This window comes from Cottoperca gobio, chromosome 14 (assembly GCF_900634415.1).
Source record: "Cottoperca gobio chromosome 14, fCotGob3.1, whole genome shotgun sequence".
NCBI classification, from domain to species: Eukaryota; Metazoa; Chordata; class Actinopteri; order Perciformes; family Bovichtidae; genus Cottoperca; species Cottoperca gobio.
In genome coordinates, this window is record NC_041368.1 from 7,894,130 (window position 1) to 7,916,813 (window position 22,684).

The following is a 22,684-nucleotide window of genomic DNA, read 5'->3' on the forward strand; positions in this document are numbered from 1 at the left end:
TGGTGGACACTTTTACCAAGATGCATTAATTTATCTCTGGTGAACTCAACAGAAGTAGAACCCCCTATATTGGCGTTAGCACAACACATATACAAGAGTAAAATATCGTTTAATCATCATGGCCACAATTCTCACAGCATACGGTATTATCTCAATAACTTTTTTGTTATTCAACCAGGGCTCATTCAAGGCAAGTTAGACATAAGACTTTTTAAATGCTACTTTGAATGAAATTTAGAACCAATTTAAAACGCAATTTTTCCGCTATTCGGAATCTGTGTGACGTTAATGCAAGAGGCATTTAGTTAATTATAAAAAAGAATTGATGTTACCAATTAAGGTCCTAATTTTGATTAGATGAATTCAATGCCTTTTAAAGTATCTTCAGGAACCCTGTAAACACACTGAACCACAAACCCACCAATAACTTGAACCTGTGTTTACTTGCATCATGCACTGTACTGTAGATGTACCTGATTGGGAGACAGGACAGGGGTAGATCTCACAGTGATCTCCCCACCCCACTCCAATGGAGCAACAACACTCCTGCTTGGTGACGTTGGTGGCCAGGACGCTGTCGCAGAACACAGTGTCATCGAGGTTCAAGTAGCATTCCTTCTTCTCATCCACCAGCACTCGAACTGCTGCGGGAGCAAACATGGTGAATGTTAGGAAACAGAGGGTTGGGTGTACAAATCCAGTGACTTGGACTGGATCTCAAACGGGCTCGCCAAGCTGGCCTTTATTTAATTTTAGTTTAGTTTTTGATTTAGTTCATATAGAATATATAAACTTTGGTAATATATTACCAATAATTATAATTGTTTGGCTTTCAGGACTTCAGATTGGTTTGAACTGAAATGTTTTGGGTTTGGGACAGGCAGGGATCAAATGTTCAGGCCTGGTTTAAGCTCTGGGATAAATGTGGGTCTACAGTAAGGCAGAAGGATTCAGAGCAGGCTTACCCTCACAGCTGTGTTTGTCCTCTGAGAGGACAAAACCATGATTGCAGGCACACACATACGAGCCCGGTCTGTTCTCACAAGAGCCGAAGGGCTGGCAGAGACTTCTGTCTGCGGCACATTCGTCTGTGTCTGAAAGGGAAATCACACAAGCCGCTCTGAGTATTTGTTTCAATCCAAACACCATCTGAGTTGCAAACAAATAGATTTTGTTCTAGTTTTTTTTAAACAGCTTTAATTTTTAAGGTAAAGTAAGAAAACAATTAGCCCCTGATATATTTGTTCAGACATTTTAAATATCCGTAGCAATTACACTACTTTTGACCCACAATGCAATGTGCGACAGTGACAATGTAAAATAATGAGACTTCCCAAGATAAAGATAAGGATAAAAAGAGGTACTGTATATAAAAGATTTACACTGCAATTTAGCTTTATATCTCCTGCACATGAATAAGTTACTAGTTACCACCAAAATGCTTCCTGTTTTCTAATAAAGATCTGATTTGAAGAGGCTGACCTTGGCATCTCTTGCCTCCGACCAGTGTGTAGCCCTTCTGGCACTCACAGTGGTATGAGCCCATACTGTTGATACAGCGGCCTCTCTGACAGTTTGATGGCCTCTCACACTCGTTGATATCTGAAGGGAAGGAAACAAAAACAATGTTGGAATGTGAAGCATGTGGTGAGCAGGATTAATGAACTGAACAAAACCAATCTGGACTCAGTCAAACTTTATTTGGACAGAAGGGTGCTGATTAGTTATCAAGTGACAATAAAATGAGTTTCAGGCTATACATTATTGCATGTTGGTTCCATGTAAACACTATTAAAATATATGGTTTGCTAAATAATTCATGCCTTCGCAGTGGCTGCCTTCCTGTGTGCGCTGGTATCCCGGGTAACACTGGCACTGGAAGGAGCCTTCTGTGTTGATGCAGTGGCCGTAAGCACAAAGCCTGACGTCCTCACACTCATCAATGTCTGTTTGGGAAGAAGGAAAAACATGTCAAAACACAACTTATTTAATGATTAAACAGCCCTCAACTGCATTATAGTCTAGGTAAGGTCATGTAAAAGCTAAGTAAGCTTTACTAACCGCTGCAACCTTTGCTGTCTGAAGATGGGAGGAAGCCCTCGTTGCACAGGCAGCGGTAAGTACCAGGGAGGTTCTCACAGCGCCCGTTAGGACAGATGCCAGGCTTCTGACACTCATTAATGTCTGATGAAACATGAAGGAGACATAAAAAAACAAGGTAAATTACAGTGAAGAAAGGACATGATGGCAGCAATTTGTTTTTATTTGGACTTGCTGAATGCTCGTTTTGAATGTTCGGTTTTAACAAGGCCTGAACACATTTACATATTATCATTATAGTACAGATTCAAAATATTGAATTTATTTTATAATTTCCATTATTTTCTATGGTTTGGCTGATGCTGGTACAAATATATGTTACATTATTGCTATACTACTACTTTATGTCGGATTTGTGCACATAGACCTTAACAAAACCTACCTAACGACAATATTCCCAGTGTCGGTAACCATTGAAGAAGTGGAGGGCAAATTATTCAAATGTGTAACTAATGTGTAATTTTCACCATAGCATAATATTTGAAGGTATAGCGGTTTCCTTCGACAGTCGGTTGATCTAAGATGTTTCCTTGTAATAACGCTCAACACACTATTGGCTCAAGTTATGCCCAATGCTGATGAGCTGACTGAATTATCCTGCTTTGCACTGATGAGTATATTTGGCTTCTTCAGGCCTCTGCTGCTGAGTGAATGTAGCTGAATTGCTGATCAACTTGATCTGTGATGTCTATTTGTCACAGACCTCAACATTTTGCACATTACCAGTCAGATAACACAAATGGGAGTGACATAACTGCAAACACGATTCACTGAAGGAGCAGGTTCACCTTTTCTTGAACTTTTAGCATGATGATAACAAAAACAGCTAAACTAACTAACCAACTAAAACCTTCCGACTATACCCCATACCAAAAGTAAAACCAAAGCCCACTGCTCTTTTGCTGTCATGGCATAAACATTTTGGAACAATTTCCCCCCTCACGTTAAATCAGCTGAATCTGTTGACTGTTTCTAAAAGTCTTCGTAAGTACGTTGTGTCTGTACGTATGTATTTTTGATTGCTTTTTAATTCTTGTTTGTGCTTTGCGTTTGGTATTTGTATTTTCTGGTGTAACCTGTGTTAAAAGGTGCTTTATTAATAAAGCTTTACCAACCTAGTCACAAGAAGGTAGATCAAAAAAGAAAATCAGTTAATAAGAGATGAATTGTTTCTGTACAGCAGGGTTGCACTCACCATAGCAGGTGCCGGCGCGGACCTCGTGACCAGGCAAGCAAGGAACACACTCATATGAACCCGGTGTGTTCTCACATTGCTCGTTGTGACAAGTGTCGGGGCTCAAACACTCATTAATGTCTGGAATAAGTGAGAAGAAATGCCACATACCCATGATTTGAAGACGTATTCACAAACACATACGCAGAGCACAGAGACAGGCATGTTATAGTGACACACTGCATAATAAGTGTTTTGTCAATGTAGAGCCTTCGCACTAATATCCATGCTGTCATAATAATCAGTGTCTTTTTTACCTTCACAGGCTGGGTGACGGTGTGACTTGCTCCTAAAGCCGCTGTGACATTCACATTTATAAGAACCTGGCAGGTTCACACACTGGCCTCCGACACCACAGATGTCCTGCTTAGAGCACTCATTCACATCTGTAATACAGAAAGGATAGAGCCAATGCAGGATCTGATAACTTATAGGGAAAAAATACATTTTAACATGCAAATCACTGAACCTAACTTACCTACACACTTGAGTCTCCCATGCTGCACCATGTGTTTATAGCCCTGACGACAGAGGCATTTGTAAGCTCCTTCTGTGTTGACGCAGATGCCTCTGCCGTGGCCGCACGGTTCAGAGTCACATTCATTATCATCTGGACGACAGGAGAGAAGTATAATGATGACACATGACAAAAACAACGTTGAACATTAGAGACAGAAAATAGAGCTGAGAGGATTCAGTGCTCTGATTCCAGGAAGTGTTTTTCACCTCCTATCCTAACATCGTTCCTTCAGTGAGAGTGTACGTGCCATGTATTAGATTAACTACCTCTTACTTACTACCAGATCCATTCACATATACATGACAAAAACCACACAGCTAAAGTGCGGACGCTATGTTTTTTGCTGCTCATCTTAAAGCACTACATACATATTACCCAGTAGACAGAATTAGAACCACTGCTTAAAATTCATGGACGGTTCAATTTTCCTCCTTCCTATGAATTATATATCCATCTGTGAAAGGAAAAAGTTTGCTTTCCAGGGGACATCCATGCATTAGAAACTTTAGGAGAAATTTCTCGTTGCTATCCATCACCACCGTCTCTACCATTGTCTCTTACCCTCGCAGATGTTCCTCTGCGGGTTGAGATGGTAGCCAGGGTGACAGTGACAGATGTGGCCGTTCAGGCTGTTCTCACACTCTCCGTGACCACAAATGTTCCTGCTTAGCCTGCATTCATCTGTCTCTGCTTCAAGGAGGGAGCACATGCATCTTATATAAACATACATATATATATATATATATAGATACATAGTAGATGTATGTGTGTATATATATTACTATTGTTTAATATATGCATAAAGCTGGTAACACTCATGCCGTACCTAAAACCCTCTATCTTTGACCATGTTCACACTATTCAAGTTTTTAAAAAACATCTGGCTTTTTCATATCAAAGTCAACGACAGCTGTCAGTCAGAAAGACAAAGCGACGCTGCTTTGAAAGAGGAACTATATTGTATCTCTAAGAATTATAAATGAACACAAAAGAAAAGGTTTCACAGACCAGCGTCACAAGTAGATTTCCAACAATCATTTAGGAAGGTTTTATATTTTTATGGAAATAAGTGTCTCACTTAAGCTGCTTTTTAATACCAGCATGAAATGTAGTTATGGCAACACTTGCTTCCGTAAAACACGAACAGTGTGAACATAGCCTCATGGCTGGTTCTTGCTTCATGGTTGAACGCACGCAACATGCAAAACCGTCAGTTAAGGATTAAAGAAGCATGCATCTGACTAGATTCAATTTAGTGTTAAACTGGACTCTTTTATTTCTATCAACAGACATTGCATTAGGGTCTAAAGAACTCTTTTGCATGCCCTCATAAATTCTGTTTATTATATGGAGAAAGTCAACATGTCATTTGTGAGTGAGGGACCCAAAGCTCACCACAATATCTTCTCTTACTGTGGAATGTGGAGAGCTGGGTTTTCCAGTTTGGAGGCACATGAAACATGAACCAGCCTTTACAGAAGTAACTCTCTATAAGTTCAAAGCAGAATAGATTTTTGAGTCGGTCTGCAGGAAACTCACGGAAGACTTTTGTCTGTGTTTCGAAGGGGTCATTGCCTGGGGTCATTCTGACGATTGTTGGAGGGGTGGGTTTAACAACTGTGGATTCAACAGAAGAGAGATGAGGTGGACAGACTTTAGGAGGAAATATGACATGTTGAACTTTAGTCCTGATGTTTTTATCTTCACCACACACGGGGAACATTTATCTAAACTAGTCGTCGTGGCAGAAATGTTCCCCTCATTGTGACCAGTAGCAAACACAATTTTCTCTTTTTCTTTTCCTTCAACATGTTCCATATAGAGTATGAATCTGGGGTTAGAGGTGAGTTTACCAGGCACACGACGACTGCTGGTGGTGGTGGGAGATAGCTCAGTCGCCGTCTCCAGAGGCCTCTCCTGAGGGAACGAGAGAGTCGCATTTCACAACAGAAAATATTTAACTTCATTACTCATTAAAAACAGAAACAATGTCTTACCGGCCGCTTTGGTTCTGAAAGGGAAAAGAGATAGCAACTGTGAATTCACATGATCCGTACAAAACACTCACAAGAAGAAAATGTTTGAGAACTCCTGAGTGGTGTGAAGCGTGTTCAAGGACTCACCCTCCTTGTCAGACTTGCGGGGGAAGATGATGGGAGGGAAGGCCACGGTCTCTCTTATATTTTGGAGAAAGTATCCTTTCCCAGCAGGGCAGATCTTACTGAAAGCCACTGAGCACCACATGGAGAGAGGAGAGGAGTTTACTGTTACTTTATTTCACTTTTTTAGAATCTCACAATTTTCAAAATACATGCATTTTCTTCCGAGAATGCTCTTTTGATATTTGCAGCAGTGATTTGCTTCGCGGAAGCTAACAAGACATAAACTGTGCAAAGAAATGCATGACATCCAACCACTTCCACTATGTCATTAACATGTATGACAGTATTGACAAACATAGATATTAAGTATAACCTCACACACCATAAGTAACATAATATGATGCAAGATTTGCAACGTTCCTTAAATTATTATCTCAAAATGTTACATCATCACATCTCCAGCTCCCAGGCTTAATAGAGTGTCATCAGACAACAAGAGTGATACACTTTTCTCATGAGCATTAAAAAGAACTTGAGCTGCGTAATGACTTACTGGAATAATTACCACAATATATCACACTTAATGAGTATTTTGATGAAACTGTTCATTAAGATTTAGCCACACGTGGATGAGATTTTACATTTCAAAGCAGTAAGAATAGAAAATCTACATTAATACATGCAGTAAAGGAAAGCATTTAAAGTGGAAATAGAAAACTTGCTTGCTTTGACTTATCATTATGAAGTAAATGTTGATTGCACGATGTAATGGCTTTAGAATAAAGACAACATTGGCGGTTCCATATAAGACTCGCTTTCACTGTGTAATTTTGTTTGCACCCAGGCCGCGATTTCCCGGGAAAATTAAGGCTCGATTTACGGCACATGAAAGAGGATAGTGCTTGAGTTGCACCTTTACTTGTGAAGGTAATAAAATAATAACGCGGAGGCTCTGTAGTCTGAACCAAGACGGCAAACTCTTTCTTTCTCCCACATTGTTAACATAAGCACATTACAGTTAAACTCCTTATGTTCTTACCTTTCGCAATAAAAGCCATATACATATATATATATATATATATATATATATATATATATATATATATATATATACATATAGATATAGATACATATAGACATATACACGGTATCACTGCTTACCAGAGAGCATTTCACTCAAGAAACTCAAGAAAATAGCTTAAAACTCAAAATAGCTAGTGTAACTCTCCCAAGGTAGTGGAAGAACCAGAGTAAAGTTAATTGTAGAAATTCTACCGGGCAAAAGAGTCCGGTTGACGGAGGATGCAAAGAAGGTGAAGAGGGAGAGTAATAAAAACATTTTTTTCTAATAAGTTAGCTTAGTAGGTAATAAAACCTGCATACTTACTAATACTAGCTTCTAGTTGTTTAGGATTCTTACGGTTGTTTCTTGCTTTGGACAGTAACGTTAGACATGTTGCTAACGATATATGAACAAGTAGATCAATTAATCAATTGATTGATATGCAGTTTGTTTTGGAACAAATGTGTCCTGTGCTGTTGGTAGCTCTGAGGAAAACGGAAAACAGAACCATTCGTGTGCAACAATGGTACCAACAACCCCTAGGAAGAAGTTACGGGGGAAACCTGTGGTGAAACTATGAAGATCCGTCATAAGTTCTTAAGTAATTGTGTCAACGTGCAGATGCACAGACAGATCATTTTCCCGCATATAATGAACTGCAAATTGTTTTCATTGAACGTTTGTTAAAAAATAACAAACGGTATTGCTTTTTAACAATCTTTGCGACCACTCAAAGCTCTTTACAACACATGTCAGCGTTCACCCATATTCATACAGAGTCAGAGGCTCCATAAAGGTGCACATCAGCAGTGATAACCATTCACACACTGACTGCAGGGGCTAGGGATCGAACTATTGACCCTCCGACCGGTGGACGACCACTCTACCTCCTGAGCCACAGCGGCCCTCATAATTGTAACTGCTCCTCTCAGTTTCCGTCCACTCACCTGTGCCCACCTGAGGACATCTTTCACAGTTTCGGCCCCAGGCTTTGCCCACCGTGCAGCAGCACATCTCCTGGGTGAGGTGGGTGGGCAGCGGGTGCTCACAGCCCCTGGACGCGGACGCTATCAGGAAGCAATGAGCCTGCTCAGCTGGAGAATCTGACAAAGGAGACCAGAGGGTTTCATTTAGGAATAGCATTATGGAATTCAAATGAAATGTCTTTCAAGTGGATATTCAGTGAAAGGCAGAGAGAGGCCTCTTACTCACCGACACATCGATTCCTGTCAAAAACCAAACCGGCCTTGCAGGAACATTTGAAGCTGCCCAATGTGTTCAGACAGTCTCCGTTCTGACAGACGCCCTGCATGGAGCACTCGTTGATATCTTCGAGTTCGGGAGGTGGTGAGTAAAAAAGAAAAAGATTATTTTTGATAGATGTCTATTGAGAAGATTATAGCAGAGCTTTATCACATGGGAACTGTGTCTTTAACAGAGCTTTGTAACTTGTTAAAAGATGCATCCTCACCTTGACAGTGAGTGCGGTTGAATCTTTTATAACCTTGCGGACAGGTAGAGCCGTAGTCCTCCACAATTGTATGCTTGACCGATGCATCTGAGGGTGGAGAAGTCACGGCAAAGCACAGAAGGGAAAGGTGAGAAAAGTGTGAGTTAAATAGTTTTTCTGGAATGAGAAGGGCTGCGGGTGGATGAAACAAACCAAAATAAAACAGTAAAAGCTCTACCCAGTCATTTCATTTAAAAATAGTTGTAGTAGAAGCATGATTTCAGCTCTTGTAAGCTACAGGTTTAACAATGTCAGGAAACTTTACAGGATGTTTAGCTTATCTTTAAGCACCCATATGGTGTTTTCCTGAATTAACTGTGTTTGAGGTACAACTGACAATTATTTTTTCTGAAACATGCAATTCAACAACCCCCACTTTACACAGCCATTGGCCGGGTGTCCAGAGGTGTTAAAGTAAAGAAGGTTTCAACCTCTCTCACAAGCACTTTTTGAAAATCCTTCACAACTACTTCCGTCACTGTTCATTTGTACAACCGACTGTGTAACCACAAAAGTGTAAATTGCAAAAAGGTTTTGGTTTACGGTAAGAAAGCAGGTAAATATTTCCCAAAATGTCAAACTATTCCTTTGATATGTGAATTATTATTAATCTGAAAAACAATTGTATAAGGAATATAGAGGCAAAACATTATAGAGGCATTTGTATTTTTTGAAATGATGCGGTTACAGTGTCGAAACTACTGGAGCCGACTTTGACAGGCAAAAGTTTCACATTTTGAGAAGTACAATTAGTCAGTTGCTGGCGTGGAGATTAGATGAGAACATTGATACCACCTTCCTCTCATTTCTGAGGGTGGTATCGATGTCCTCATCTAACTCTCGCCCCATAAAGCGAATAAGAGTGTTTAACAATTTGGTTCAATTTTATGATTGGACAAATTGGACAGAGATTTTCCTTTTCTTCTTTCTTTGCCTTTCTTCTTCTTTGGTAATTACAGTTTTTTTTTTATGAGGCCTTTGATGAGATGTAGCTCGTCACTGAATATAAAAGTCTTTCATGAGGTTTGAACCAACAATGCATTATTCTTGTTCTTATTCTTACACTAAATTAACCTCTCACACAGAAAAATGTTCTTTCTTTCCACGAGGGAGTAAAAACATGTAAGGCGGTTTTATTAGAGAGCTGTGGGAAGACTGCACTCACACAAACATTTTGAAAGCGCAATAAAAAGAGGGGGAAAGATCACAGCTCAATTTTGCCATTTTCATTTTTAAAAAGAACGTGGAGCTTATAAATGGATATGAATGTAACAAAACAGACGGCACCCCGGGCAGGAGTCCAGTTGTCTAAAGACTAACCAGACGTACAGTATCAGGTTTTGTCAAAGGCCGCATTGTCTGAGTCAGAACTGAGAGATGGAATAATAGCGGAGTGGAAAAACGTGAGTAGCCAAGATTTTCTTGAAATTCAATCTCCAGCAATGTGATGACAGTCCTGCACTGGGCAGGCCCATAGGAACAAGCTCAAGTAGAGGGTTATTTTCCACATTCTCTTTTTCTGTCTCACTGTCTGTGTAATTCCCGTAATTTCTTCCGTTTTTCTCCTTCCCAAGCGTTCACACAGTCCCTACCCCACCTCACCACTAACTTTCATGTACACATTTTTATAGAGGTATGAAGTGATTGTTTTAATCCAGGGCCATAATTTCATAAGGTGGAAGGGATAAATTGCAGGGAATGCTTGACATTTTTGGCTCAAAAAACAATCCTTTCTTCCCAGGAACACACAAGATGTAGATAGGATATTTAAAAAATCTACCAAGGACTACTTTGAGAAAACAATTTGCTGCACCTTCAAATCTGAATAAAAAAACTAAATAAGAGTAAACGTGGCATCTACAAAGCAGGACAAAGTGAATCAGAGCAGCTTGAAATTGAAATAAGATAAAACAAATGAAGCAGAAGAGACTTCTTGAAGCGCACTGTAACTCACTTGGTAGTTTGGGGCACTGATAACACTTGTTTTGTCCCCATGAATTCCCCACACTGCCGCAGCAATCCTCCTGATTGGTCAGAACAGGAAGCGGGGTGCTGTTGCACTAAAGCGAGATGAGACGGAGAAATGTTATCAGTGCAAATGATAAAAACTAAAAAGGTTTTCAGGATTGTCCATCACCGCAGCATAAACTCACAGCTTGTTTGGGTGTGGTCTCCTGGAAGCAGCGTCCCTTTGGTTTGTGTCTGGAGGGGATCAGACGAGGCCCCGTCTTGTGAGGAGGCTTGACATCTGATTGGTCCAGAGGTTGAATGACTACAGAGGTGTCTGGCCTGTGGTGAACACGTACATTAAACTGCACTAAAAACAGAAAAAAAGAAGACATTGGAGGAACAAAATGCATCATAAATATATACTTTCCCCATCAATCAAAACCAACAAAGAGATGCAAAAGTTCCGACAATAACTGTAGTGAATGATGAATACCTTCAGATGAGTGTGACATGGGTAGGGTGAAGATTGAGCGTGTTTGTGTCAACTGAGTACGCCCTATGCTTAATTGCTCCACTAGTTTCTGGCCGTCTGGCTTCAAAGATATGGGGTAGACAGGCTGCATGTTGCCCCGCGCCGCCTGAGCATGCTGCGTCTGGTGGAGTGGAAACTGGCAGAGCCGACCGGTGAAGTCGGGCGGGCACAGGCAGTGCTTCCTCGAGCTGCATACTCCTCCATTCATACACGTCAGGGGACACACAACTGCAGAGAGAGAGACACAGGGGTAGAGTTGTCATACCGAGACGGGCAGAGGGTCAAGAGTTCATAGCCATGAATCACATCTGTTGAGAGGACGAAGAAAAGCTTACACACATAAGTAAACAAAGAAAATGAGAGTTATTCATGAGTCTCATCAGACTGGAATTGCTCATTTTGGATCCAATCACCTCACAGTCAGTCTGAGCCTGATGATTTAGTGTTTTATCACATAAATACGGCAGACAGTTTGCGGCATGATATTCACGTTGAGCTGTATCACTGTAAAAGTCACATCAGCTTGACGTACTAACAGGTCCCTCCAGCCAGTCAGCAGCAGGTAAAGTCATGGATCTGTTCAACAGCTTTATTCTCACATATGGAAGACATCTTGAAATCTATGGGAAAGCCGCTGGTTGGAGAGAGATTCATGGCATATGCGGTATTCACTGCCATTTTATTGGGTCTCCCATTGTGTTTATGTTAAGTCCAGTTGTTTTTTGAAAATTCCCACAATAGAACAATCAGAGGAAAGGGAGCGCGAGCAGGTTCTGTTGGGAGAACTGCAGGAAAGTAATGAATCCTGGGAGAGATGTGAGAGAAAACTGAAACCAAACAATGCTACTATTAGTACTATGACCTCTAATGAAGTAGTAGTGAAAGTTCAGTCAGGTAGGCCACTTCATCTCAGCACTCCTTATACATACTAGGGCTAAATTTAGGACACTTGAGCCAATATCCCTGAATTATGATCACTAGTATCACTAGTATCAACTAGTATCACTATGAAAAAATATGTTTCGATAAGTTACTTTGATACGTTACTTTGAATGTATGTATAAGCATTTGTTTTTGTCATTCAATCAAAGCAGCCAAAGTGAACATCTTAAAATGGCCATGTACGTAAGAATAAAATACAATTCAATCAGTAAATATCTGATTAAAGCTGAAATGATTAATCGATTGATAATCATCTAATAAATATTTTAATAAATAATTCTGCACATAATCCACAGAAAGCTGCAAATTGTAGTTTTTATTTTTTTTGTATGGATTAAACAAATATGATGTTTACGTGTATGTATTAGTGCGCTTTAGAGGTGCTGGTAGCCAGATTTTGTAACAATTTGACAGAGCCACGCCAGCTCTTGCCAGTCTTCAGGTCAAGCTGTAGCTTAATATTTAACAAATATGAGACTGGTATTAAACTTCTCATATAACTCTCCACTAGAAAGCACATTTGCATATTTTCCTAAATGTCAAACCATTCCTTGAAGCAAAGATACCCAAAGTTGGACTGTTGATCGGACAAAACAAGCTACTCCACATTATTCTGTCTTATGGAACAGTTATCCATTTAGTGCAATACTCTTTCATTGTGTTTTACCAGCTATTACACATCCAATATAGTCATACCCTCCTTCTCAAATATACACAATATACATGCTCAACATCATGTTGTTGTCTTTCAGTGCACAGAAACATTCCTATTTCTCCTTGTCAATACCTTGCTTAACATTGAGGGTTACAGCCTATACAATATACAAGTCTCTGTATCATTACTCAATTGCTACATTTTTTAAACCCAGTGCTGAGGTTTACAACAAAGTAACATGTAAAACACAGTTATTAAAATGTTATATGTTAATTACTATGCATTGAACAATGACTACTTCAAATATAACCACTACAACTAAACTGACTACAGCAATAACTACCATTACTACCAGTACTCTGCTGCGAGTATCGGGTATTTATCGGCATTGCAATTTAGCAACTAAAGACAAGAATGTATTGTGAACAGAGGTACGTTTAAGAAAGCAAGTATGGCTTACTACTGTACTTTTTCCTCAATATAATGCATCACAGACCGACCTGGCCCTCATGCTCTGTGTAGTTTACTCTCATGATTTGATCATGACTATTGAAACGGGCACTACTTGTTGCCATTTGGAGCTGCCAAACTGTGACCTTTGAGCTTGAACACTTTGCAGAGCCACAAAACCTCATTCTGAAAGAGGAAAGGATAGGAAGACGGAGGAGAAGAGGAGAGGACAGATAGGTAAAAGAGGAGAGGAGAGGAGAAATAGGAGAGGAGGCCTCTTTCTGCTGCCGCGCCAAGTGTGCACACATGGAAGTATTTAGGTGTGGACTGCCAGGGAGTCTGGGCTGTGGCGTAATTGGGGGACTAGATCACTTTAAACACAGCAGGGACATCCTCGCGTAGTGAGAGTCTGGCAGAGAAATTAAAGGACATCAATGAAACACCCGACTAGTGAGGTAAAATGTTTAAATCTGAAGCAACATGGATACTTCAGAAGCAGCCTTCCACTACCTAACACCATGTGACAGTGGTCTTTAACCGCTAGGACTGAGTGCAGGCAGCAACATGCAGAATCGAGCAGGAAGGCTCAGTCATGGCAAGAAAAAGAAGGAGAGCAGTGCAGACTGTAGAGGCAGAAAACTCAACTTAAGAGCGTGTTTCCAGGGTTCAGATTTCAACTCAGTACTGGATTTAGAATAAGAGGAAAGATGCGGGGGTTGAGAATTAGGACTGCAGACAGGAAAAAAACCCTCTTTCCAAACGTGATTACACAATCTAAACCCGCAGAGACGGGAGAGAAAGTCTGGGCTGAGGCCCCGTCTGGCTGGGAAGGTGTCTGAATGAGACCGGCACTCTGATGAAGCAGCTTCAGGTTCAATGCAAGGCTAATGAACACAAAGGGAAGGAGAGGAATCATATTCCAGATTTTAGCTAATATTTCCTGGGTGGGGACAGGGGTGCGGGCCGTGAGAATGAGTATTAGAAATGAAGCCAATGTGATGACATGCAACACACAGTGCAAAGTACAATAAAGCGCTGCAACTACTAGCACACCTCTTTCTGCCATCCCAACCGATTGTATTACATCAACACAGGATATCTACACATACAGAGCACCGAAATCATACCCTTCCTCTCTTTTTCCCAAATAAAACATATGTACATCTTGTGTGAACGCATTTTATTGATCTTCGGTAACATCCATAGAGTAAAAAGTGGACATTGTCACTGTGACGTCACCTTTGGGTTAATGGACCACGTTGGCAGTCGCCATCTTGTTTTTTTTGGAACCAGAGGCACAAGAGGGTAGAGCAAAGTACAACTGAAAGACCTTTTTAGACGACCAAAATGTTACAATTAACTTAACTAAGTTCTAAGACGAAAACACGGAGAGCCCCCACACTGGACAACACCGTAGTACCGGCCTGTCAATCACAAAGCAGCATACCCTGCTTTACCGTGTATTTTACTCCAAGTGGGAACATAGTTTTTTTAAATGAACAACATGCTGTATTGAAGAAGACTTGAAACTAGCAATTGAAACCATAAACTTTCTCATAGTCTTCTATACAATCCGACTTCCTTTTGCAACCAGTGGAGTCGCACCCTGCTGGCCATTAGGAAGAATGCAGGTTTAAGACACTTCCGCATTGGCTTCACTTTTCATACACAGAAGTTGCCCGTTGGTAACATGACGCTCATGGCTGTTACGAAATACACAAAAAATTAAAATGTGCACTTCACTGTATACAACTGCACTTCATGCCTATATTATCCTGATTATTGGATTCTGTTTAAATTAGCCGTCACGTCTGTTTGTCTGCAGAGCTCCAGGAGGACTGAATGATTTGTATATAATAACATACAGTGGCTGCTCTCCCTCACATCTGCCTCCTTCATTTACGCTCGAGCCATATATTGGCGATGCACTGCCTAATGTTTTCTGCAGATCTTATATGTGAATGGGTGTGTTCGTCAGTGTGTGTGAGAGCTATTAAGTGGAGGGTGTACTGTCTCCTGGAGAGCTGCTGTGGTTGGATGACTGCACCACATTACATACTGAAAAGAGCAAAACGCTTTAAAGTTGAGATCATAACAAGGATTTTACTTTCCAGCGGACTTTCCCTTTAAATCATCACCTCAGAGTTCATTAGCAGGATTTATGATCTGAAATTGCTCATTGACTCTCCTCGTCAGTTAGCTTAGCGTCTCACAGGCAGCAGACTTCGGTTTTGTACCACGCCTTTGTCTTTATGGATCTAACACATTCCTGAGACTAGAGGTGGTGTGTCATTAAAAATCAAACGCACCTAAGAGTTATTTGGTGGTCTGAATGACTGTGAGGCATGAACAGGCTGAATGAGGGACTTGTATGTAAAGCATTTGTGTTATCATGAACCTTATTTTCCACAAAGAAAATGGAGGAAGCTATGAACAATCCAGGATCCCATTTAAAGATGATACATATTGCATTTAGTAGTGATTCAATTACTTTTGAATGAAGACACACTTCACTGCCATTTAATTGATTTTACTATATGGATCCAGTCAGCGAGAACATTCAAAGTTGACTTTTATCATTTGCTGTCATAGCTCTGAAACCTAATTTAATATTGAACGTCAGCCTACAGGTGCGTTCCAAGACAGCCATGAAGTGTATAATTTTCCCATGATGCACTCACTCCAAGAGCGAACTGAAGTGAAAAACGAGACAAAAAGAAGGGGGGGGGGGGGGGGTCTTTGTCTTCAAGCTCTTCTCGTCAGAGTGTTTCATGTGACAGACGAGTGAGAGCTCCTTCCTCATAAGGTCATGATTCACTCCGTGAGGAGAAAGACAGATCTCCTCACAGCATGAGATGGCAGAGGGAACATATATTTGTCATACACTGTATATCATACATCTGGGAAAGTGAGGGAATGAAGCAAAATAAGGCAGAGATGTAAAATCCAGAGAATACAAAATAATGTGACGTTTCAGTGGGATTATTGTGATTCCCAGACACTGTTTTTTCCTTTAAAGAAAAACATACTGTGCATTCCTCAACTGCAGAGTAAGCAGGCCTGGTGTAACACAAAAGACACTATGTATGTCCATGTAAACACATAAAGACATACTCAGACGAACATTTTTCATATTTTTTAAATTACAGGTATTAACTGGTAGTGGGAAAATTATACTAGTCTGTCCTCTTTTTTTGCAAGCTGAACAGAAAAATGTCTTTGTACAGGCATGGATATATGTTTAATTACGGATCATTATGAAACGTAATTACGCATATATCATATAAGAAAGAAAGAAAGAAGAAGAAAGAAAGAAGAAAGAAAGAAAGAAAGAAAGAAAGAAAGAAGAAAGAAAGAGACAAAGAGAGGAAAGGTTGCCCTCTGAGTGCCCTGTGACCACCCACCCACCCACTCATCTCTGTCTGGAGATGACGCATCTTCAGCTCCCTCCCTCCACAGCGTCCTTTCAGCCGCAGCCGCACCCTCCCAGCACAGAAACAACAAATTACAGTCCTACAAACCACAGTTCAAAAGCTCCCCAACTCGCTGAACTGAAAACTACTGCAGACATCATCTCCCACCATACCATACACATGTTACAATGGGCCGATCGGTCCCTTTCTTTGAACATGTCATACTCTGGTGGAGTCACAAATAGCAATTTATCTGATGATGCTCACCAAGTCACTTTCACGATGATTCAGTCCCAGTCTAATTCAATCCACTCTGAAATCTAAAAATGGATGCCACAACAGTTCTTGGTCAACATTTTCATGGTCGTGTCAGCTGATACAGAAATACACACAATGAGTCGTGATTCCACAGCTTTAGAGATGTGGGGGGATTTTGTTACCTTCAGACCGAACCAGGCTAGCTTTTTTCATTCTTTATGCTATGCTAAGATAACTATTGCCAGGAGAGTAGTATCGATCATCTAAGTCTCGACTATTCCTCTAAAGTTGCTCAAGTTCAAGACACAACCCTGACATACTGCCAGCCTGTCAAACTGTTATGCGTAACTCAGTGAACAAGAGCATCATTAGCTGAAGAGTTTTTTGGCCCTTAAATCCAATATTCACATCTTTTGTATGGTTTTCACCAACAGTATCTGGATCTTTAGCTAGTAGCTCGACTTTCTTCACCAGCCATTTGATGATTTCTGCCAGCTGCCTTTTTTGCTGGGCATGTAACATAAACCCAACTTGGAATTGGCTACCTATGGGAATAATATTATGAGGTATGAGAGCAGTGAGGCTCAACCATACTGTCAGTGTCCAGCCTGGAAAATCAAAAACAATTAGTTACTAGCAGCTAAAAGCTGCATAGAGTTAAAGTGGTGGATGTTAATTCTCAGTGGCTTTGACACTATGAGTGATCCTTTCAGATAACACACATTTGATTATATTATATTATATATATATATAGTATATTACTACTATTCAAGCGGCATCCTCCGGGTCTGAAAATTTAGTCCAATGCAGAAGTACCTTAAACCTGCATTCTCTCTAATATCCAGCAAGGGGCGACTCCACTGGTTAGCAAAAAAAAGAAGTCAGATTGTATAGAAGTCTATGAGAAAATGACCCGACTTCTCAATAGACTTATTATCCCAGTAAACGTTTTTCAAGTCTTCTTCAAAACAGCATGATTTTGTAAATGATGGTCCCATTTTCCGGAAATTAGACAATGAAGCAACGTATGCTTTAGGGAGGGGCTAACTTGTAATTGACAAGTTGCTACCACAGTGTTGTCCGGTTTTGGGTGCGCTCTGAGTTCTCGTCTTAGAATTTAGACTTTTTCACAGTGTGTTTACAGTTCATGAAAGTTAATTGTAACATTTGGTCGCCTAAAAATAACTTTGGTTGTACTTAGCTCCACTCTCCAAAAACCAAAATGGCGACGGCCAAATTGCCAAACTCAATTCTCCAAACCGTAGTCCACAAACCAATGGGTGACGTCACGGTGACTATGTCCACTTTTTATATACAACCTATGCTACTATCCAACGGCATCTTTAATGACCTGAGAGAAGCGTGACTAAACAACAGTGGGTCCCAAAAACGGTACACACTTTGCTGCTAGAGCCTCCGTTTAAAAAGAGAATGGCTATCATCATATGACGTGCTTCCCTTTACCATCAGCTCCAGTGCAGGAAACCGCATCCCCAAATACGCCTACCATCAACTGGCACTGTGAGACCACATACCACACCGAGTGAGAAAGAGCGATGCATGGAGTGGGTCAGACTCTTGCAGCTGAGCCAGACGTTGGGAGTAAATGACATAATTCTCTGCGCTCCGACAACCCCCAGAAAGCTGAGCGACCTCAGCTATCCAAACAATAGTGCTGCCCTTTGCCAGAGTCGACCACTGTCACCAAAGGCAATCATTACCTCTCACGGTAAAACCAAAACAACAGTTTGTTAACCTTAAGAGAAACTGGACGATGAGCAGACTCCTGAGAAACCAAAGCAGCCATCATCAGGAAGATTAGATCTGAGTAAGGAGGTTTTCACAATTATCCAAATCTAAATCAAACTCTGCCTTGCACAATGTGATTTTTAAATGTCATGGAAATATGTGGTGTGGTTTCCATAGCTCTTTGGGTGGGCACGAGTCCAGCGTTACACTGTCACTCCTCTATGGTAGAGATGTTTGTGGAAAGAGAGCCAGAGACTCAGACAGGATCTTGGCACAGATAGGGATGATGTCATATAATGAGTGACTAAAAGCTTCGGCTATAGGGACCGGAGGGCAGGCAGGTAGAGGAGTGCTGACACTGCTCTGCTGAGATTATGTCAGATACCTGCCCTGCGGGATACTCAGCGTTCAGCACTGGAGCGCGTGGCAGGTAATGTCTGTAGGCAGCACAGTCTCAGGCCATGGCGGCAGGCTGCGCTGGCAGAGGCCGTGTTTTTCTGTTTACCCTGGCTAATCGCTACAGCTACAGGGTCCTGCATGGTGTGGGTGCAGTCCCTAGTGCTCGCATTCCTATGCACGGCTTTAAATAACTGCTCCGTTTCTCCCCCTCGCTAAGCAAATGGGAGGAGAGTGTTAAAGATGGCAAAGAAGGCTGTTTGTTTGAGCTGGGTTCAGTACACTTCTTTTGAGCAGCAAACACACACACACACACACACACACACACACACACACAGTTTCCTTGTGACATTACAAAAAACAGCAAATTGCTGCTTTGTTTTCCTAACTTTATTTTATTTATTTTTTCAAAAAGTGAAAGTGAAACTTCTGCTCACATCATCTGGTTATCTCTCCAAATGAGTGCTGTGGTGCAATCCTGACAGAAGTGACTGGATTCAATCATTTTAACAACACGTTTTCATATATCTATCATACGTATGTCAGACTGCTTGGCAGTAGCGAGGGAGATACCATGTTTTTAAGGTTTCACTTCCAGACTATCCCGTAAATAGTACCTAGAGACAAAAAGATTAGTCTAATCTAATAATACATACAATATGGTAATGTTCATATTCATGCACCTTGCAAGCATTTATAGTTTGTCTACATAGTGATAGTGTCCGCTTTCCCAAATAACCTTGTGTTATTTTCATAACATGCATAAATAGAAAGGGATAGGTGACAGAATGTACAGCCATAAATATTAAAGCTCACCCTTGACAAGAGGTAATGGTCACGTGATAAATTAACATATTATCAAAAGGAAGAAGCTTTCGTAATTAATGAGGAGCAAATAAATGTGCATGAGATTCCCACACACATGTGTTTGTGTTTGGAGGGTGTGAGTATGGGAGCCGGGCCCAGCTTCGCCTCTGAGTTCAGTCCAGCCTGTGGCAAGAATACAGAGTGCTGCAGGTTTTTGGTTGTCCGTGTTAGACCGCCTTCTCCAAATTCTGGCATGAGAGAAAGAAGAGTATGTGGGGAAGAGCAGAGGGCTTTGAAAGGTAAAATAAACTCACCTCACAAATAGAGAGAAAGCAGAACCGGCTCTGTCTATTGTATTTGACTGACTTGTCTTCATTTTCAGGCTCCCATGGACCTCTGACCCATGCCAAAGGAAAACCAAAACAAACCACAGGGCTACTACTGTCACTTTACTCTAAATAAAGAACCACATGGGAAATCCTGAAATAGCCATAACCACTTCTCATGCTGCCCATTATAGGGGGGGGGGGGGGGGGGCACAGACTGGGATATGATAAGACCACTTCCTGTGCAACATGAGGCTCTGTGCTTTTAGTTATTCTAGAAAAGATGAGAATCTAGAGTAGCCTGGACGTCTCGAGGCCTGATAAAGGAGATGCTGCTGAGATGCAGATGAGAAACGAGACTCAGAGGGCAGTCTGGGAGCCGAGCAGCTGCTTTCAGTAACGCTGATAGTTGTGATGCCTCTCTGCTAGCAATGGAAAGAAAACATTTGACTAATTCTTGTTGGAAAAAACACCAAGGCATGTGCACAGATACTGATTTTTATGTAACCACTTTATTTTGAAAGGATATCTTTGAAAATATGACTCTTCCTTTCACAAGTGGACAAAGTGTGAGGCGGATGCACACACATAAACAAAAACATTCAGTCTCCAAGGCACAAAAATAGCACCTTCTCTACTTCACCATATCCTGCAATTTACACCAAGCTTTCAAAGTGCTGAGGATTAAAAAAGAAAATGAGTTGGCAGTTGGACATTTTGTCAGCCAAACACATGGAGATAATTACAAAGACAGTCTTCATCTGCCGGAAAACAGGTTGAGCTTCCATCGAGACATGGAAGAGGACATGTGATGGGATGCATGCAAGGTTCATTCAAGGTTTTTATAAATTTGTGATTTACTAACTTGCAACCCGTGCCTCAAGATCATTCTTTTTATTCCTAACATAAACGAGGACACTGCCCCCGCAGAGCCCGATGATTACTTACATAGATACGATGTAGAATCCAAGAAAAAGTCATATCAAGCTGTAAACACCAACTTTTCTCTGCCTGCCAACAAGCCTGGGAGGCTTTCAAGTTTCCATGCTTTCATCAGTTTTAGGATGTGTGCTTTGAAATATAGCCATATTAATGACATGTGGATTCCCTGGTAAACATATGACCAGAGCATATTGAGCATATTTTACCTTCATTGCAGCGATGCAGATTAAATATGTTGAGTAAGGGTTCACTTGCGAATGAGAAAGTATACAGTAAAGTATTTGCAGTGTATGCTAGAGCTCAGAGAATATGTGTAAAATAATGATTATGCTGCGATGTATGCTGTACACTGTATATAAAATAGACCAATAGATATTTTATAATCTCGCACTGTCTGTGTGTAAAAACTCTAAAATAGGTAATAAAGTGCTAAAGAGCCGCCAGTCAGGGGAGTCCTTAAGATTAATCATCTGGGTACCATGAATGTCTGTACTAGTGGTAGACCGATTAATGCCATTTTGAGATAGTAGGCTTCGGCAAATGTAGACCACTACACTAACATTGTTTACTTATTTTCTGTTTAGGTTTACAAAATGTTGTTGTCTCTCAGAAACAATGAGATGCTGCTATCTGCTGCTGTGTACTAAAACTCTTTAATTATTTTTCATTCACAAGAAGTTTTTTTTTAGGTTTTTTTACCTGTGGGCATTTATTTAGTTGATCATTTGTTTTAGTTTAAAATAAGTGTACTGCACACAGAGTGCAGATCTACTTAAGCAAACAAAGACAATTCACACAATATCAGTGTTAAATAAATGTTCATTTAAGTTTGGCAATTTTCTGTCTATTTGTAATTATTACAAAAAGGTGTTGTATTTTATTAGATGTAATTTTTTTATAAAATACAGCAATGTAAAGGGATCATATGTCGGCCATCAGCCGCCCAGCTCTCTAAATATCGGCACCGGTCATTGTAAAACCCATATCAGTCGACCAATAGTCTGTAGAAAACTTAATGACAATCCATCTAATAGTTATTGAGATATTTCAGTTTGGACCAAAAAGGTGGAGCACACGGCATAGTTAAAATATCAATCATTAAATCTGGAATTTGCTTGTTTTTCTCTATTTCATATCACTGTAAACAGAATGTGTTTTTCGACAGCTGGTTAGAAATAGTGAACAAAGTCAAAACTATTTCTTGGAAGCAGAAACCTCTGACATGTTCTCCACTTATTTATGATCTTGTAAACATGTTAGGATTTAAAATACAAGTTTTGTAGCAGATGTATACCATGTAACAGCAATATCCCCAGTTTCTTATCCCCGGACTTTCAGTCACTTCATCATGTCAACCTGCCGGATGAACGTTCTCTCTCTCTTACTTTTGAAGAAATGGCCATAAAAAAGTGTTTATCAGTTGGCAGAAATCCGAGATCACTACTAAAACGACTGAAAAACCTCGAACACATTGAAGAACACGCACTAAAAACGTATTCCTGCACTTCCACACACTGACAGGAACTACATTTCTTTTGAGGAAAGGTTTACTCATATTGGGGCTCGCTGTGCTGGCGTCACAACAGCTCAAATATGGAAAAGTCTTCATATTGTTGCTGCTACAGCCATGGCCGTTTTAACACGGGAGAGAGAAATTTCCACTTGTCCACACCACATTCCTGCCCTCATACTGAACAACACACATCTCCTCTCCAAGATGAACGCTCTATCCCCT

At 40.7% G+C, this 22,684-nt stretch overlaps 1 protein-coding gene across 4 annotated transcripts in view; it reads right to left on the reverse strand.

The window, feature by feature from the left end:
* ltbp3 (latent transforming growth factor beta binding protein 3) overlaps positions 1-22,684 on the reverse strand; it is a 33,384-nt gene that overhangs the window by 6,736 nt on the left and 3,964 nt on the right. For 3 of the 4 annotated variants that reach the window (XM_029448840.1, XM_029448839.1, XM_029448837.1), the window contains exons 2-20: positions 10,973-11,239; positions 10,683-10,846; positions 10,484-10,589; positions 8,491-8,577; positions 8,232-8,348; positions 7,967-8,122; positions 5,978-6,085; positions 5,852-5,865; positions 5,708-5,771; positions 5,394-5,471; positions 4,416-4,544; positions 3,813-3,944; positions 3,592-3,720; positions 3,296-3,415; positions 2,062-2,184; positions 1,824-1,946; positions 1,483-1,602; positions 966-1,094; positions 474-644 (exon numbers count right to left, since the gene is read on the reverse strand). In XM_029448840.1, the coding sequence (XP_029304700.1) occupies positions 474-644; positions 966-1,094; positions 1,483-1,602; positions 1,824-1,946; positions 2,062-2,184; positions 3,296-3,415; positions 3,592-3,720; positions 3,813-3,944; positions 4,416-4,544; positions 5,394-5,471; positions 5,708-5,771; positions 5,852-5,865; positions 5,978-6,085; positions 7,967-8,122; positions 8,232-8,348; positions 8,491-8,577; positions 10,484-10,589; positions 10,683-10,846; positions 10,973-11,219 (2,317 nt within the window). In that variant the 5' untranslated portion in view covers positions 11,220-11,239. The remainder of the gene's footprint in view (positions 1-473; positions 645-965; positions 1,095-1,482; positions 1,603-1,823; positions 1,947-2,061; positions 2,185-3,295; positions 3,416-3,591; positions 3,721-3,812; positions 3,945-4,415; positions 4,545-5,393; positions 5,472-5,707; positions 5,772-5,851; positions 5,866-5,977; positions 6,086-7,966; positions 8,123-8,231; positions 8,349-8,490; positions 8,578-10,483; positions 10,590-10,682; positions 10,847-10,972; positions 11,240-22,684) is intronic. The other variant, XM_029448838.1, reaches the window with a different exon arrangement.